At 42.7% G+C, this 18,092-nt stretch overlaps 1 protein-coding gene across 1 annotated transcript in view; it reads right to left on the bottom strand.

The window, feature by feature from the left end:
- Window positions 1-4,208: 4,208 nt before the first annotated feature.
- Fhit (fragile histidine triad diadenosine triphosphatase) overlaps window positions 4,209-18,092 on the bottom strand; it is a 922,623-nt gene continuing 908,739 nt past the window's right edge. Inside the window, exon 8 of the mRNA XM_008827509.3 lies at window positions 4,209-4,513. Coding sequence (XP_008825731.2) covers window positions 4,508-4,513 — 6 coding nt within the window. The 3' untranslated portion in view covers window positions 4,209-4,507. The remainder of the gene's footprint in view (window positions 4,514-18,092) is intronic.

The raw sequence follows: 18,092 nt of genomic DNA, 5'->3' as shown, positions 1-18,092 counted from the left end.
ACAATGTAGGGCCCTGATCCATCAGTACCAGAATCAAAATGGAGGTTTTCAGTCTCTAGCCCCATTACCAAAGATGGGAAACTAGATATACCAGCTTGTTATTAGTTTTTGTTTGTTTATGGTTGATGTGTATGCATGTGGGGGTATGGTCTGTGGTGACCAGAGGTCAAGCTCAGGTGTGGTTCCTCAAGGACTTTCCACCTTGTTTTGTGAGACAGTCTGTCACTGGAACCTGGGGCTTGCCAGTTAGACCAGGCTGACTGGCCGGTGAACCTTAGGGATCCTCCTGTCTCTGCTTCCTCAATGCTGGTATTACAAGTGTGTGTCACCATGTCTGGCTTTTTAATATGGATTTTGGGGAGCATTTTGAGATCCTCATGGTAAACACTAGCAGCTGCACCATCTCCCAAGCCCCTAGCTATAGTTTTGACAAGCATGTCTCAGTGGTGCAGACAGAAGCTACAGTGTAAGCATGGTTTCACACTGCCACTCAAACTTAAAAACTTGTTTTTGTGGTCCAGCTTCTGACAAAGAGAAGGAATACAAAAGTAAAGGAGAAAAAGAGAGGCAGGAAGGAAAGCCAGAAAGAGTGAGGTCCGAGCAGCCTGTAAGTGAAGGAGGTCTGTGCACTAAGTGCTCTCTGGACCAGCTGCATGGAAACAGCCGTCCTTAGAAACCAGGTGTGGGATCTGGAACTGTTCATGTGAGCTAGGTGACCAGACAGAATGCTCACAGAATCCTCAAAATGCTACCATACGATCAGAAAGCTGAAGGAAAGTTGGACATTTACAAGTGAAGCAGTTCAGGAAAGCCTCAGTGGTTCTCAGAGGAGTTCCCCAGGAAGGACACACAAAGGGTACTTAGTAATTACTCATTATATCGACAAAGATTGAGCCTGAGCAACGCAAAATGCAAATTGAGTTTCTCCAGGTAATTTCTAACTAAGAATGTAGGCATACCTATTGTGTCTGGCCTATAGGGAAAAGCGAAGCCTTCTCTCATAGGGCATGAGCTGTGTCTTCTTTCACCTTTTGAGAAAAGCTTGACCGGGGGTGGGGGGTCTCCAGAAGACCATGCATTCTTGTCCTCTAACTTACACAAGCCACAACAGCGTTAAAAAAAAAAAAGTCTCAGCTTTCTAGTCTATAAAAGGAGGGTACTAGTTACTTACAGATGGGCTTGCCCAGCATTGCAGCCCCAGCGCCTAGTATAAATAGTTGTAGGTGTAGTAGATGTTGAATACATCTTAAAGAAAAGGGAAAATAAGATGGTTGGTTGGCTTTTCTGATGCTTGTATAAAGCAATACCTTAACATTCCCTCACATTTCATGCCTGGCTTATGGCTGCTCTGGAACTAGTAGGTTTTATCATTATGAGGAAGAGGAAAGGAGGTTTTGGTGATGAACAAGAATGGACTCAGTTCATATCTTCCAAACGCCTAGAGGAGGATCTTCATTGTCACTGAAGGGGGTCTGTTCTTCCCTTTTCCCTTCTCTCTGCAATTCAGAGTAGCTCTTGGTCTGCTGGTGCTGCTGGAACAAAACACAGTTACCTGGGCAGCTTCTCAACAACAGAACCTTTCTCACAGTTGTGGAGGCTAGAAGGTTCACAACCCAGGAGCTCCCAGATTATGTGTTCAGTGAAGTCTCACTTGTAGCTCGTAGATGGCACTGTGTGCTCACAGAGTGGAAAGGAGCCAGGCAGCACAGTAGCTCTTGGTCTGCTGGTGCTGCTGGAACAAAACACAGTTACCTGGGCAGCTTCTCAACAACAGAACCTTTCTCACAGTTGTGGAGGCTAGAAGGTTCACAACCCAGGAGCTCCCAGATTATGTGTTCAGTGAAGTCCCACTTGTAGCTCGTAGATGGCACTGTGTGCTCACAGGGTGGAAAGGAGCCAGGCAGCATGGTGGGATTCTTAAGAGAGTGTACCCTCATGATCTAATCCTCTAACTGTATCATTTTGGTGATTAGGTTTCAAGGTTTAAGTTTTGGGAGAACAAAACTACAGCTTCAAAATCATGCCAGACTTAGGAAGAGGCTGATGTGAAGAAACTCATGGATGGGTGTGTGTGTGTGTTGGGGGGGTGTCCTGCAGGTGTTTTATTGCATAAACAAAATGAAAAGCCAAGCTGTGAGTGGGCTTTTGTATGATTCAACTAATTATTCCCTGTGACTAAGTGTTTATTCACATCTTTGCTTCAGAGCCAGCTAGTGAAATATGGAATTAGCTCTGGAGGTAGAGAGCAGGCTTTCTGGTCACTTTTCTTATTAAAGCCCACACAGGAGGCATTTGACCTCAAGGGCAGTAGAAGAGTGGTTCTTTTTAGGGCTTTTGTCTGACTGACCAATCAACCTTTGAGCATGAGGAAAATTTCTGGGTACTTGCTCTTTTCCCTCCCATTCCCTGGCATTTTATCTATAGAGCACATGCTGTTCAGATCACAGTGCTTCTAACTTTCAGCTAAGAGAGGAGCTGCATAGCTCAGGCTTGGGGACTGGAGAGCTTCCCAGTTAAGAAGACAATGTCAGTCACTGTTGATGAATGGCCACTATTTGACAAAGAAAACAAGATGATGAGAAATAGTGCAGTACTAAAATGCCCTATGTAGTAAGTGAGCAGTGGGCCCTAAAAGATACACCACTTTCAAATCGGGGAATGTGCCCTTATATGGAAAAACGCCTTTGTAGATGTAAATAAGGATCCTGAACTCTTAAGAGGATGATGGTGTCAGATTTCCTTGGAACTGGAGTCATGGATGGTTGTTAGCCACTATGTGGGTGCTCTTAACCTCTGAGTCAACTCTCTAGCCCCCAAGACTATTCTAAGAGATGCGCAAACACAGAGAGAGGGAGGGAGGGAGGGGAGAGGGAGAGAGAGAGAGAGAGGAGAAAGAGAGAGTGACAAAGATTGACACTGACTGCAAGCAACAACAGCAGGAAACAAGCATGGGGGGAGCAGGGTCTCCCCACAGCCAGATGAGGGCTGGTGGCTTCCAGGACTATGTGAGACTAGGAACCATAGGTGTAAGCCACAGAAGTTCTGTAGCCACAGGAAACCTGTGTAGCATATGATGGTGATGGCATCAGACTGGGAGTGGCCAATAAGCCAAAGGTGATTCTCAAAGAGGATTTTTGTTGAAAAGCAAAATGCTGTTTCAGTTATTTGCATCTATGCTGTAGTTGCTATTATTTTCATGTACAAACTCTACCCTACCCCCTTGTATGACCATGGAAAGCTACTTCAGTAACCCACCCTCAAAGAAACGAGCAAGGTCAGCAAGGGCATGATTCCTAAACAGAAACGTGGTGCTGTCTCTGCTCCTTTCCTTACATCCTTACCACTCAAAAAGCCCAGTGCAGGGCTGGGGAGATACCTCCATCAGTCAGTGAAGTGCTTGGTGCAGAAGCATGCCGACCTGAGTTTGATCCCAGCACCCATGCAAAGTGGGGCACGGTAATGGACGCTTCTAGTCCATTTCTAGGTGGATTCTGGGTTTCTCTTGCCAGTTAGCCTGGTATAATCAGCGAGCCCCAGTTCACAGTGAGAGACTGTCTCAAAAAAAAAGGTGGAGTCCACTGAGATGGTTGAGCAAGCAGAGCACTTGCTGCCAAGCCTGATAACCTAAGTTTGATCCCTGGCACATGCACAGTAGAAGGAGGGAACCAAATCCTGTAAGTTGTCCTCTCACCTCCACATGCACACTGATGCATGCAGGCATAGGCACAGACAGACAGACAGGCAGACACACAATAAATGTACAAAAACCAATGGAAAAATACTTGGTGGACAGCTCCTCCTGAGGAACAACACCTTCATACACATGCACACATGTGTGTACGTACACATGTATACCCCTTCTGGGCTCCATGAGCACGCACACACACACACACACACACACACACACACACACACACACACACACAGAGCATAACGCAAGGTGTCTGTCTGAGGGCCGCAGTACATGCTTTGTTTCCTGAAGCTAACTTTGCTTTTCTGTGCTGAAGGCCAGGGAGATGCAACCAAGGAAAAGGCCACAGTTTTGTTCTATTATTTTTCCTACCAATGATACTCTCCTAAGTCTTAGCTCTGCTATAACCAGCCGCTGGCTCACAGGAAACACACCAGCTCTAAGAGAGCAACTTCTTTTGTGCCTTCTGGAGGCCCCAAAATATCAATTTTTAAGTTTGTCAGGAACATGAGATAAATATTTTAGCTACCATTTTATTCCCATCCAAGGCTAAGGGACAGTTTAGAAAAGGTCTTATTCTAAGTACATAACTTAGAAGATGTGACAGGGCTGTTGATGCCATTGTTTTGAAGTTAGCCTGTCAGTCATTCTGATTGAAACTTAACCCCAATGGCTTCCCTGAGTGCAATAAAATGCTCTGCAAAAGGCTGCAAAATCGTGGGACGTAATAAAGTCTGCTTAGCTTCATTTCCAATGCTGCAGAGTCCTGAGAACGAGGCCCATTTCCTTATGCCTTGGGATTTGTTTGAGTTACTTTCATGCCTGGAAATGACAGAACATAAAAACAGACATTTAGTTAGAACCGGTAGCATTTTTTTTGAGTCATGGCAATAAACAAAATATAAGTTTGTTTACTGCTAATCTGTTGGATTGCCGTTAACATTTTATGAGAGATGATATTGATGTGTGGGCAAGCTATATGAAATAAGTGGATTTCAGCCTTACCGATGCCTAGACTTACTCTGTGTCCACACATTTTCTTCATTCTTTGTCAACCACCCGTGCCACCAGGGGTCAACTCTATGGACTCTTAAAGTCTCTTATGTTGCTGATGCAAAGCTTAGCTACAAAGGAAAGCAGTCCAGACCTATATGAACTAGGTAAGCAGGGGGCACCACACAGTGCCATTGTCCAAACTTTGTTAGCTTAAAAAATACAGATTTCTGGGCTTGGTCTCCCACATTCTGACTTACCAGACCTGTACAGATGATGAGGAATCTGTGTTTCAAAACAGACTCTGTGAATGTGAGGAGTTTGGCACCCAAATTTGGGAAATTGTAAAGCCACTGTATAATAGGCAGAATCAGCATTTTTCAAGGCCAGGGTACCCTAAGGGTGTAGGTCAGATCTAAAGCATTTAGACCCATAAGATTAAACATTCCCCTTACTTTCCTATTTTATCTAAAAAGAAAATAAGAAAATCACTTGGTGGTGTCGTGTACACTGGCTTATGTCTAAACCCAGGTGACCACAGAGATGTATTTTGTAGCTCTGATCTGGCCTCCTCTACTGCAGCCTTAACCTCAATTATTGGCCTCAGTGAAATGAATGTGGCCAGCAGCTGGGAGAGCAGGGGCCATTAGCTGGAGGAGGGCAACTACAGGAACGAAAGTCAAGCTGGGAAGAGAGAGATGAAGATGTCGTGGGTTGTATTTCATTAACTGGGGGAATGACTGGAGGGAAAAAAATGTGCTAAGAGAATTAGGCAGCTACGTGGGTTTAATAAATGAAGATATTTTGAAGAATACTGTTGCCCAGCATAGACAAACATCTCTCTCAGGGTTTTCATTTTTCTAGATTGATTTTTCTTATTCATGTGTAGTGTATTTGTCTATGTGCTTGTATGCTGTGTGTGTGTGCGGGTGTCTGAGGAGGCCAGAAGAGGGAGTTGGATCACTTGGAGCAGGAGTTACATAGGTGGTTGTGAGCTGCCTGACATGAGAGCTGGTCCTCTCAGGCCCTCTGCAAGGGCAGCCAGTGCTCTTAACCACCGAGCCATCACTCCTGCTCCTCCTTTAGTGTTTTCAAGAGATTCCAGAAGAGTATTAAATAGCTTTCACATCTCATTTGCCATTTGTGGGTTTCAGAGTGACACAGTAGATTGAGACCCTAGGCATCGAGGTGTTAGGACCCAGATCCCTGTCTATTTCAGGAGTGATAGTCAAGGATCTCTTCAGTATAGACCTGTTCAAATCCACAGTGGTGAGGATACAAATATTGACCTATGGTATGCATGGGAAGATTTCAGTGAGTCATAATACACTTTTCCTCCAAGTTGGTAACAAAGTCAGAGTGCAAAGGGCAGGGCAGCACTGTGGAATAACTTGGGTCCTTTTTGGGATGAGGAAACAGAGGCAGGGTCACTTCAGCTCCTAACCAACACTAGAGTAACCAACACTAGAAAGCTCTCCTCTGAGCTAAGGATTACACTGTAGTGAGGGGTGGAGAGTGAGATGTTGGAAACAGCCAACTTGCCTCCCAGAGAAGGGGCCTAACTTATTCTGCCATGACACTTGGGTCATCTGCTGTTGTGCCTGGCACTACCTGCCATGTCTGGAGATACAGGTCATCTTCCGATCATTTATCACAGACTTTGTCCTTGAACAGTTATTGACTTTGAGTCAGAGGTACCTGTGCAGGCCTGGAAATGGATGTCCCCTTTCCTTTCTTCCACCTTGCCTGTCTAGGATAGATTTATATCCTAGAACTTTTCCTCAGTTTTATTTTTGGTTTTGGAACATTGTGGCTAGTGTTAGCTCCCGCATCTGCCCTTCCTGATCCAGCCCTGTAATCTCTGAATGCCCCATACCTGCCTGTCTCTGTCTCTCTCCCTCTCCCCTCCTCCTCTTCCCCCTCCTCCTCTCTCCCTCTCTAAGAGCTAAGTCTAAGTTCTTAATAGACACAGTGTCTAACACGCTGTCCTCCTCTCCCAAGAACATGCTTGGAGAAATGATGGATGGCATTATACTGTAAGAGGTTTATTCTACAGAGTCATAAGGGACAGCAGAAGGGACTTCACATTGCTCAGCATAGTACAAGAGATTTTTGGAGAAGGAAGCTTTGAATTTGGAAGAGAAATTTAAATGTCTGATGGAGAAGCTTTATGGAAAGTTTTCAGGAAAGGCTAGTAACCTTTTCATTCATCTCTCCTTGAAACCCACAGGATGGTCTTTGAAGTTGTATGATTTAATGGGTACCAGGTAAAATCCTGGTACCATTAGGTCCCCATCTGGGACTCTGAACTGAATCCTGCTGACTTCTCCTTGAATGTGCAGCTGTCATTATTTTAACCAGTTTTCCATTCCTGTAGCAGATTTCTGAGATGAGGAGTTTATAAAGAGAAAAGGTTTATTTGGGCTCACAGTTTGGGAGGGTTGCTTGTGAAGAGGTGTCCCAATTGCTTTGGCCTTCAGTGGGGTATTATGACAAGACCACATGATGGCATAAAACTGCTCATGTCATGACCAGGAAGCCAAACAGAAATAGGAAGAAACCAGAGTCTCCTTCAAGGGTATACCCCCAGTGAACCAAAAATCTCCCAGTGGCTTTTTCCTCTAAGATTCCATCACCTCCCAATAATGGCATGTTGAGGACCAAGCCTCTAACACATGGGCCTGGAAGGGTCATTCTAAATGGTACATCCATCAAGCTCCAGAAAGTCTTTCTCTATAACCTTTGTGTACCATGAAGGCAGCCACAGTTTGCTATGCGCATGAAGGAGACTATATTCTCTCCTACTTCAGTCCCCCATGTTCCCACAGACCAGAGGAAGTCCTCTTCTGCATCAAAGTTCATAAGACAGATTACTATGTCTCCTGAAGGTGAACCAGGATTGGAGATGCCCAAGCAGGGTATCTATTTGTTACAGGCTAAGTAACTTGATAGCTTGTAAAAGGAAGTTGACTTTCCTTGTGTGTCTTTACGGTAAGTAGTTCTATGCTTTGCTGCTCAGTGGAATCATCTGGGGAGGTGAAAACATTCCCATGTTGGCCCCAACCCCATCTAACTGTTCCAAGACCTGTGGAAGAGAATCACTGCATTTGATAGTGATGAGATCTAATCCTGTCTCTCAAAATGAGGGAATGATACAATGTGGTGTATCTGTAGAGACAGGATTTGTTAGGTTGCAATTGCAAAGACAGTCTTCCCCACTTACACACATGATTGGGACCAGTGCTGGTTGCACTTCGGAGGTAGTGTTCCTGTCCTGTGAAGATTAATAATGTGTCCTATTTTGCATCCTTACCAGGACTAGCACAGAAACTCTGTGTGTGTGTTTATTGTGGTGTGTGTGTGTGTGTGTGTGTGTGTGTGTGTGTGTGTGTGTGTGTGTTTATGGACATCTTCATGTGAGCATGTGGAGGACAGAAGTCCACTTTCACCTTATTTTGGAGATAGTCCCTTATTAAACGTGGAGCTCACTGATTCCCTTGAGACTGTTTGGCCATTAAGCTCTTAGGAATATACTGCCCCTGCCCTCCGTCACTACTTCCTCAGTCCTGGGATACAGGTACATGCCCAGCACATCCAGATTTTCATATCTGTGCTGGAGATCTAAACTCAGGTCCTCGTGCTTGCATGGTGATTACGGACTAGGCTATATCCTCAGCCCTAAAAATGGTTTTAAAATGAAGTTATCATATTTATTAATAACAAAGTAAGTGTGCTATTGACTAACATAATTAATTGAGACACCCCCACACACACACACAAATACAAAAACCCTCTTTAACAACACTTTTCTAAAATTAACTCTTAGTTCTTAGCTGGTCTTGAGACAGGCAGAGCAGCCACAGAAAGTCATTCTGCTCACATCAAAAACAAGGTGAGCAATTTTCTGTGGGCAGGCCCCCTGACCTCTGCTCTTCAGCTTTTTCTTAATAAACTGGCTTTAGAAATTGGGGCACAAAAGCCACTGGTGGCAATGTGTTTTAGTAGGTGTAAAGGAGACACTGAGGGAGAGATGGCAAGAGTCAGAAAGCTACTCTGATTACTATCTCTGAGACAATGCAATTATACTTCCATCTAGAGATTGGAAGGGGTAACCCCAGGTTCATTGGCCAAAAACCTAGCAAGCAGCATCCGGGTATGGATGAAATTCAGAGAGCAGGGCAACTTCCCAGCAAGCTAACTTGAAACTATTCCTCTGTGGCATGTCGCACATGCTGATTAGTAATACCACTTCCTGAGATGGGAAAGTGCTAATTAACTTCCTGTTTAACAGGGCCCATTTCCCAACCTGCAGGGGGCACAGAAGACAGAAAGCAGTTCTGGACACCATAGGACCCGGGCCGCTCAGGAATTAGGGTAAAGACAACTGTTGTCTGGCAAGGCTGGGGCTTGCCAATTGATGTTTAATGCACATACTCTAGCAATCAAGCTTTGAGAACTGTAACATGTAAGAAAGATGGTCCCAAAGCTTTGCGTATGAGTGGTTACCCTGGCCCCTCGGAGGTTGTCCCCTCCGCAACCTCTGCTTAGAGTTTGGCGGTGGAATTAGGAAGCAGAGCAGGGCTGGGAAACTCCTATGGGAGCTCAGGCACTCTTCACTGCCTGTATGGAAAGGCCCTGGCTTGATGCTTACTCTGTTTTCACTCACTTCACATGAGGGCCCATGCTCAGCAGGGACTCTCCTAAGAAGGCCGTCTCCTTTCCATGGACCTTATGAGGAACAGCCTTTATGTGTCTCCAAATCATCTGCCGATATTACCCTTCCATGAAACTCAGAGTGAAAGAAAAAGAAGACTGCTTTCTATTCACTTGCATCTTTCGTGAGAGAAACGAATTTTGAGAAAGCTCCTACAATGGGAAGCACGTTCCCTTCCTCCGGATACTTTCTGTGACAGCTCCTTCTCACAGTGCTTTTGAGGGTGACCTTCTAGCACATTCCTTAGCACTAACTCATGCTCTTCTGTTACAGAATTTAGAGCGGAACACGGAACGGACTAGCTTTGATAATTAATGGCTCTGAGAGTTTGCTGAGTGTGTTATTTAATTAATGGCACTTGTGTCTGGAGTGTGTACAACTCTGGAGTTGAATAGAAGGCACATTTGCTGAAGGACTGTAGGCACACACTCAAGATCATCACCTGGAGAATTTGATGAGGTTCAGTATTTTCAACAGCTTAAGGGGTTAAAAGTGGACCCCCCTTTCTTCTTCACCAACTAAAGGGTGCTGGTTTGGGCAAAATTATGTTCCTTGTCTTTGCATGTGATCCCAGATTACAATGCAAACAAATTCTTAGTCTAATGGATAAAAATATTATCTTAGAGAAGGGTCTTTCATCAAAAACCAAAAGATGAACCTTAAATACTGTGCGTTGAGTGTGAAACTGTGGTTGGGTAAGCTCTCCTCTATTTAAGTTACTCACAAGTAGGCCAGCCTAAATGATAATCAAGTCCTATTTGGAACCAAGAGATGAAAGGTTGAAAATTGGCACAAAGACGCAGATGAACCATGCTGTGTTCATCTTTCATACCGCCTGCTTTCATGAGGCCAGTCCTTAGAATGAAATGCAAATTCTGAAAGACAAAGTTGAACTCCTACAGAATCCCTGGCGACCTTCTGTCTAGAAGCCTCATCAGGGGAGTCTCCATAAACCTGTCTCTTTTATGTTCCTAAAGAAACTGCAAATATGGAGTGTCCAGCTTTATGCTGTTGTTATTTCTAGATTCTTGTCTCTGTGTATCTGGGCTAGTTATATCTCCTCTCTGAACTATAGAGGGAGAATTACAAAATTCACAAAGTTTCTTTCTCTGTAGAACAATGGGTTGAACTACAAGGACTTTTAATTCCTCTCCAGTCAAAAAATGCCCAGAGTCTAATATTTCTTAGTAGGGACACCCAAGCTGGTAATGCCACTGTCGGGAGAGGCAGCTAACTGCTTGCTTTTCGGGCCTCAGGGTTATTTTTTCCCCAGATCCTCTCCACCCTACAGATATAAAGGTTCATATAAATGTGTCCTGCAAAAAGGATTAAAGCTCATCTATAGAACAAGAGACAAGGTCCAGAGTTAGCAGGCTGCCTTCTTCCCTACCACTGGGGATCCCGCCCACATCATTCAAGGCTCATGGTGGTTAATGAAGGAAATAGGGGACACTACCTCAGATTGAGCACTTAAGAAAGAGCTTTTGAATGTGACATTTGAGTCACATTGTGGAAGGAAGAAGGGAGGGAGGAAAGTCAACAAGAAGGGGGAACATACTACATAGGATTGTGGGATGGGTCAGTGTTGGCTGTGAGCCAGTAACAGGAAGGAGATTGTGGGATGGGTCAGTGTTGGCTGTGAGCCAGTAACAGGAAGGAGAAGGAAGATTATAGGGACTGCTGTGGGACATGAGACTGGACTTTAGGCTCCATCCTTTACCGTGGCCTATCAGGCTTCATGTCAGCTGGCCTGGCTGGTTCTGCAGAGTGGCTGAGGGACATGATCTTGCTTTCCATTTAAGGGTAGTAATCTTAACTACATTTTCTGTTTTAATGTATTCTTTTCTCATGTGTGACCTTGGGTAAGGGTACAGATATATAAGAGTCACAGTCAACAGTTTACATAGATATTCTGTATAACGGAGTGATATTTTTAATTGCAGTATTCTATAATCTTATTCAGAATGAAGGGAATTATTGGTCTTTTCAGAAAATGTTTTTCTTTTAAATTTAATTTCAATTTTTATTGACTTTATAATTATTTTTATTTTCTATGTGTGAGTATAATGCCTGTATCTATACAGTACACTCATATTGTGCATGCCCACACAGGCCAGAAGGGGGCATTGGAGCCCTGAACTGGGGGATGGTTGTTAGCAGCCATGTGGATGCTGGGAACCGAACCTGGGTCCTCTGCAAGAGCAGCCATTGCTCTTAACCACTAAACCATCTGTGTAGCTCCAAGTCTCATTGCTTTGGAATATTAAAGAAGTTGAAAGTAACCATGCAAAAGATCTTCTACCTTGAAAGAAACTAGCCCCACCATAGACAACAGATCCATGTCAAAGATAAAAGCTGATTGACACATTAGGCATAGTCCTTATTGTACCCTGATTGCTCCCAAGTCTTCAGGAGCCACAGAAGAAATGGGATAAGCCGCATCTCAGTGCTCCGCAGAGCCAAGGCTAGGCCTTTACAAGGAGCGCACCTTCCCTGTAGCAGTGAGTCAGGCTTATAATCTCCTATTAAAAGCTGATTTGAGTACCAGCATGGGCCTCAAGTTCTTCAAGGCAATACTGTACCATCAATTTGCAACTCAGAACGCCAGCAGCTCTAAACTTTGCACAGGCTTTGCTGGGATAAGATGCAGCACTTTAGTGGAGGAAATTGGTAAGAATGTCTAATTGCGTTCAAAGTCATTTTTGCCTGTCTTAAAGGACTGAAAATGATCTTCTCGTTTTTATAGACCTTCTTGACCTACAGATACCTGCTGGCATAAAGAGTCCTCAATTGCACTCTTTTAATGCTTAATTATTACATCATCTATCTTCATATGCACTGACTCCCACTCTTTGAAAAAAACTCTTAAATACCCATTAAAATTGACTAGCTAATCCTAGACCATGCCGTTGCTCTTGGAGGGCGTGTAATGAGGGGAGGGGAAGGAAGACAGACATGATCAATGCAAAGTCGGCTACTTTATGGTGTGATAAAAGAAAGAATTTGGTTTTTTTCAGTCACAGTTGATACTGTACTGTTGAGGTGCAGAGGACCTGCTCATTCTAGAAGCTGTGGTCTCACTCCTTTAAGAGCCACTATCGGCTCTTACAGGGCAGGGATAACTTCACCAGACAGTGTTTGGGTTAAAATGAGTTCTCAACAGATGGTTTGTGGCTGAGTTGCGGAGCCTCAAGTTTAAAATCATCGCTAGGGAGATAGTGATCTATGCCCTTGGTGTGGCCAGGGACGTTTTAATGACAAGCAAGAAGTTCTAATGTCAGATTTTTCCTGTGGATGAAAAGTGTTACATCACCCTTTAACAATACAGATGATCCCCCTCTCAGTTCCTTTCCTGGCTCTAGTTTCTCCCAATGATGAGTAGGGTAACTTCTAGAAATTTCAAGTTTTCAACACTCTAAATGGGGACTTCTGCCTCAATATACAGTAGGGAAGGACTCTAATTGGCCCAGGCTGGGGTCACCTGCTAGAGCTGTGTCTTTGTATGGACTTGGAAGTGCCAAAACCAATCATCTACTATATTCCATTCTTATTCTCTGTGTAGACCCTTCAATGCTCTTCCAAATGTTTCTACAGCCAAGAACTAATGTCAGACTCTTCGTCAAGACCCTCTATCTTTAGAAGACAGGCTAACCGAAGGGTCTCAAATGGAGCTTCAAAAGTCTTCGCTGACTCCAGAAAGAGATGCCCAGTGCACTGTAGTCAAGGATGACTAACAGTGGTGAATTCCTGGTCATCTAATGAAGTATAAGTTTTCAAGTACATTGTCATCTTATAACTGGAAACACAGGGACACCACTGTCTCCCCAGCAGGGTGGCTACAGTAATTGCCTAAAGTGACCCGTAGGAAGTCTCCAGCATAGGAATTACCAAATGCTGGCTTTGTTCTTGACGTTAGTGAAGATGCAAGAGTGAGCTATCTCTTTCTGTTCAGCTTCGTTGTATAATTCTTGCCTTCCGTTAGCTAGAACTTGTTTGGGGGAGGCTGTTTCTCCAAACATGCACCAAATTTAGTGCAGAGGTGGAAGAGGGGCTCCAAAGTCAGACTACTTGAACTTGAGCCTTAAGTTTCTGGAGTTCGTGGACAAGTCACACAGCTGCCTCCATTTCTGCTTCTGAAAGCCAGGCAAGATTAAAGAGCTGCTGTGGGATTTGAGATTAAGACTATAAAGTGCTTAGTATAAGTTGTTCATAATACACTCTACTTAAGTGGCATCATTAAGAATTATTACTAACAATAAAATGTCCTCTTTGTAGTGTTCTCCATTATTCACTTTCTAAAATAATGATAGGGTTGGCCAGTGTAGCCTCTTAAAGTCAGGGAGGATGGCCAGGAATGGGGGAGTCAAATCTCTGATGCACTAGCAGTGTCTGTAAAGATAGCATGCAACAATGACTCTCTTGGGGCTGGAGAGATGGCTTAACAGTGAAGAGCATTTGCTGATTCTGCAGAGGACTCAGGTTTAGTTCCTAGCATCCATCTGGCAGCTACAACCATCCATAACTCCATAATTCCAGGGGATCTGATGCCCATTTTGGTCTCTGTGGGGCTGCATACACATGGTGCATTTATATATATGTAGGAAAAACACTCAGATCACATAAAATAAAAATAAATTAAAAAATATGTAAAAACAGTCTCTTGTTTGATTTAAACCTATGTGGAACAATTAATAATCCTGCCACCATTTAGACCATACATAAAAGTAAATCCTTCCCTTTCTTCCCTGATCTTTTCTATTAGTATTTTCCACTTACCTGATTACTGTTGCCTATTCTGTTGAAATATAATACATATACACAGAAAAATGCAGGTGGTTTGTTCATATTGTACAGAATTCATACAAAGCAAACACATCTCTCTACCACCCACGGCAAGGAAGAAAACACTGCCAGCCCCCTTCGACCCTCTGACTCCAGCCTACGTTCCCTTTTCTGTCTCATTCACAGGGCCTCACCAGTGGCCTGACGCCTCTCTTCTAATTTTACATCCCGATGAATGTGTCTGTAAGCACTGGAATGTAATTTAGCCTGTAATGTGAATGCAGTCTCACAGTTTGTGTGCTCTTGTGTGGTTCTGTTGTTCTGTATTCTTGTAAACACTTGAAACTCGGAGTACTGTGGTGAGCATATCTGGTATTGCATTAAGCTTTAAGTGACATTTCCCCACTGACTAAAACTTATGGGACAGTTCAATATTCTTTCTGTTTGTTTGTTTAAGTCCTATTTGTTGACTTTGTCTTGCTGAGATTAAAGGGGCTTGTGGTTGCTGTTTTCCAATGATCTTATGGACCCTTTGTTACTTTATAGAGGTAGCAACTACCCTCTCCAAGTTGTGACTTGTCCCTTCTCTCTCAATGGTGTCTTTCAATGTGAAGAAGTTTCTGGTGTCATTGTTAAATACTGTCCCTATAGCAGATCATAAAGGTATTCTAAATTACCTTGAAAACCTTACTGTTTTATGTCACATTCTGAATGTTTAATCTATGTGAGGTAGGGCTTCATTTTATGAATTTTCTACATGGATATCCAATTCTCCCAGAACTATTTATTGAAAGGATTTTGCTTTCCCCAGAGTTCTCTGGTATCAGTTTCTCATAAATCAAGTGTCCTTAATTGCCCAGATCTCATTCTTCCTTCTTTCTTTTCTTTTGCTGCCTCAGTCCTCTTATTCTTGTGCCAATACCATGCTCTCTTACCTTGCAAGAAGTAAGTCTTGCTGTCTTGTAGAATAAGCCCTTCAGTGTTTCTAATTATTTTAAAGAGTTCCTGGCTACATTTCTGGCTATATTCCATTTTTTGTCAATTTTTTATTGATTTTTTTGTGTATTTCATATAGGACATCTTTATACCCCCCTCTGCATTGACCCCTCCCATATCGCCCCCCCACTGGCATTCATACATTCTGCCATTTGTATGAAGGCCTATTGTGTCAAGTTAGCGCCTCCACTTGTCCCTCAGTGCAGGTTCATCCACTGAGGCCTAGTCAGCCCATCTAGAGTCCCTCCCTTTAACATGATCAGCTCTTCCTCGCCCGGCAGTAATCAGTTGCCAACAGTTCTTCAGCTAAGATTGGGGCCTGATGCCCAAGTCCACAGTTCTGTGCTGGGTTTTTGTCTGCTTGAGTTTACAGGGATCTCATGCATGCAGACACCATTGCTGTAGGTTCATACAAGCAAGGTCCCAGGAGCCTGTAATACAATCTTTCTGCCCCCTTCTTCCACAATGGTCTCTAAACCCTGAGTGGGTAGAGTTTAATGTAGGAGTCCTGTCCAAGGACCCACACTCTGCAGACTCTTATTCTCTATGTTTTGGCCATTTGTGGCCCTTTGTGTTCGTGGTCCTCTGTTGTATTAAGGAGCCTCACTGATGAGTTAAGAGATGCATTAGTGTTCTCTCTACCCCTTGTTCCACTGTGTTCTGTGGGCCTTAGGTGTAGAGGATGGGCTAGATTTCTATAAAGTGTTGTAGGATCAACTTATCAACTTTCACCAAACTAAACCATGGGAATTTTTACTTGTATTATACTGAATTTATAGACCAATTTGAGGAAAATTGAGTTTTCATAAAATTGAGTCATTAATCTCTCCATTTATTTAATTCATCTTTAATGCTTCTTAATAACATTTTATAGTTTTCTATCTAGAAGATTATATATCTTTATTCCTAGACATTTGATTTCTGATGTTAGTATAAATGCTATATTAATAATTTTTCCTTTCTAATTGTGGCTAATATAGAGAAATTGAAACCACATATATTGATTTTATATTTAGAGGCCTTTCTAGATCTATTGATTAATTCTAATCAATTCTCCATAGATTGTTTTAAAGATTTTCTGCATATATCATATTATCACAAATAATGACTATTATATTCATTTCTAATTCTACCTTGAGTATAACGTGAAATATACAGGCACACAGTGACTGTTTGTGACAATCCCAGATATACAACGTTCAACTGTCCACTCTTACTTACAAATTCCCTATTAGTTTTCCCAGAATTTTTGTATTTACTTAGATGTAAATATGGTCAGTGATTGAGTCCACATCTCCTTAGATGATCCTCTCATCTTCTCTTTGATTAGTTGGAGGAAGGATATTATTTGGTGATCAAATATCAAACAGAAGTTGTATTGATCATTACATATTGTTCTTTTCACAATTGCATGTAGACACAGTCTCCGTTTGGCTTGCCTCCATTTGGCTGGCATCACTTATGCCTTTGTCTTCTGCCCCCATGTGCTGTCACACATTTCCCTTCGGTACTGTTCCTGCTATGTTTATTTGCAAGGTGGCTTAGAGTAACTGGGCAACGAGAGTTCCTTTCCTTCCCTTTCCACCTGTGCTCTGGCAGAATTTGAGTAAGATTCTTACTTATTTCTCCCCTGGATGGTGGGCTATACCCATAAGTCTGCCTGGTCTCACAATGTATTTATTGGAAAGCTTTTAAAGCAAGTTCGAGTTCTCTAATTGTTATCAAATTACTTATATTTTCTTTTCATCTGGGGGAGGTTTGAGTAAATCCCATTTCTCTAGAAACTTTATGATTTAATTCATATTTTCTTGTGGATTGCTCTGACGTTATTTCTTAAATCTTGTTCTCTTCAGTGAGTACACTACCTACATAGGTTTGCTTTGCACTTTTAGCATTGCTTTTGTGATTTCTCTCTTTCAAAGACCCTGTATTTGGCTTCAGTGATCTCATTTGATTATGTGTGTGCTCTCCCTTTATTATTTAGCTTTATTATCCCCTTTTGTATAATTTTTGTGGCTTTTCTTTCTAATTATTTAGGTGGTTAGGATAATATCCCTTATCTATTATTTTATTCAATAAATGTATGTAAGTCATAATTAAAAGCAAACTATCCTCTAAAAACACGCTTAATTGTCTACAAGTTTTAGCTTCTTCTTTTGGTTCAGAATAGTTTCTAATTTCTATTTGAATGGATTTTTTCTTTGTGATTCCTTTAGTATGTCTGCTGGTGATGATTTCTCTCAGATGTGCCAGAGAAAAATATATTTATTTCACCTTAATTCATTGTTCCCTTTCTGCCAAATACCTGAGATGATGACCATGTAAAGAGAAAAGGTTCTTTCTGGCTCACAGGTTCAGTCTGTGACCAAATGCGTTGGATTTCCTACTATATTTGGCCTTGTGGGCAGGAGAGACTGCAGAGCAAAGCCTCCAGCTTTGTTTCAGGCAAATGGAAGAGGAAGAGACCAGGGTCCTACGGGCCTCTTTGAGAGCATGTGCATAGTGATCTAAAATGTCCCGTTAGGCTCGGTTCTTCATTTCCATCTCATCCCAGAAGTGCACATGTGGGACCAACCCTTCAACACATTTCAGGCCTTTGGGGGACACTGCAGATCAAACTAAGCACTCATGAAATGGTTATCTAACTATCTAGCTTCCTCTGGCCCTTTAAAGATTTCATGGTCTGATTTTCATAGCTTTTGGATACTTTTAGTATAATTATAGTTCCATTAAAAATAAGCACTTGTTTCTTTATTAAATCTATTAGCTTTTTCCTCCCCTTTTCTGTGGTTTGTATTGTGATATGCCTACATATGGAGTACCCATTCCCTGTTCCGGATTTGCTATGTTTTTGAATTTTGGAACTAAGTGTGTTTCCCAAACTTTGTTTGCTTGTTTTGAGGTAGGGTTTCATGT

The sequence above is a fragment of the Nannospalax galili genome, unplaced genomic scaffold (genome assembly GCF_000622305.1).
Source record: "Nannospalax galili isolate Female #2095 unplaced genomic scaffold, S.galili_v1.0 scaffold91, whole genome shotgun sequence".
NCBI lineage: Eukaryota > Metazoa > Chordata > Mammalia > Rodentia > Spalacidae > Nannospalax > Nannospalax galili.
This window is presented reverse-complemented; position numbering and strand designations above follow the sequence as displayed.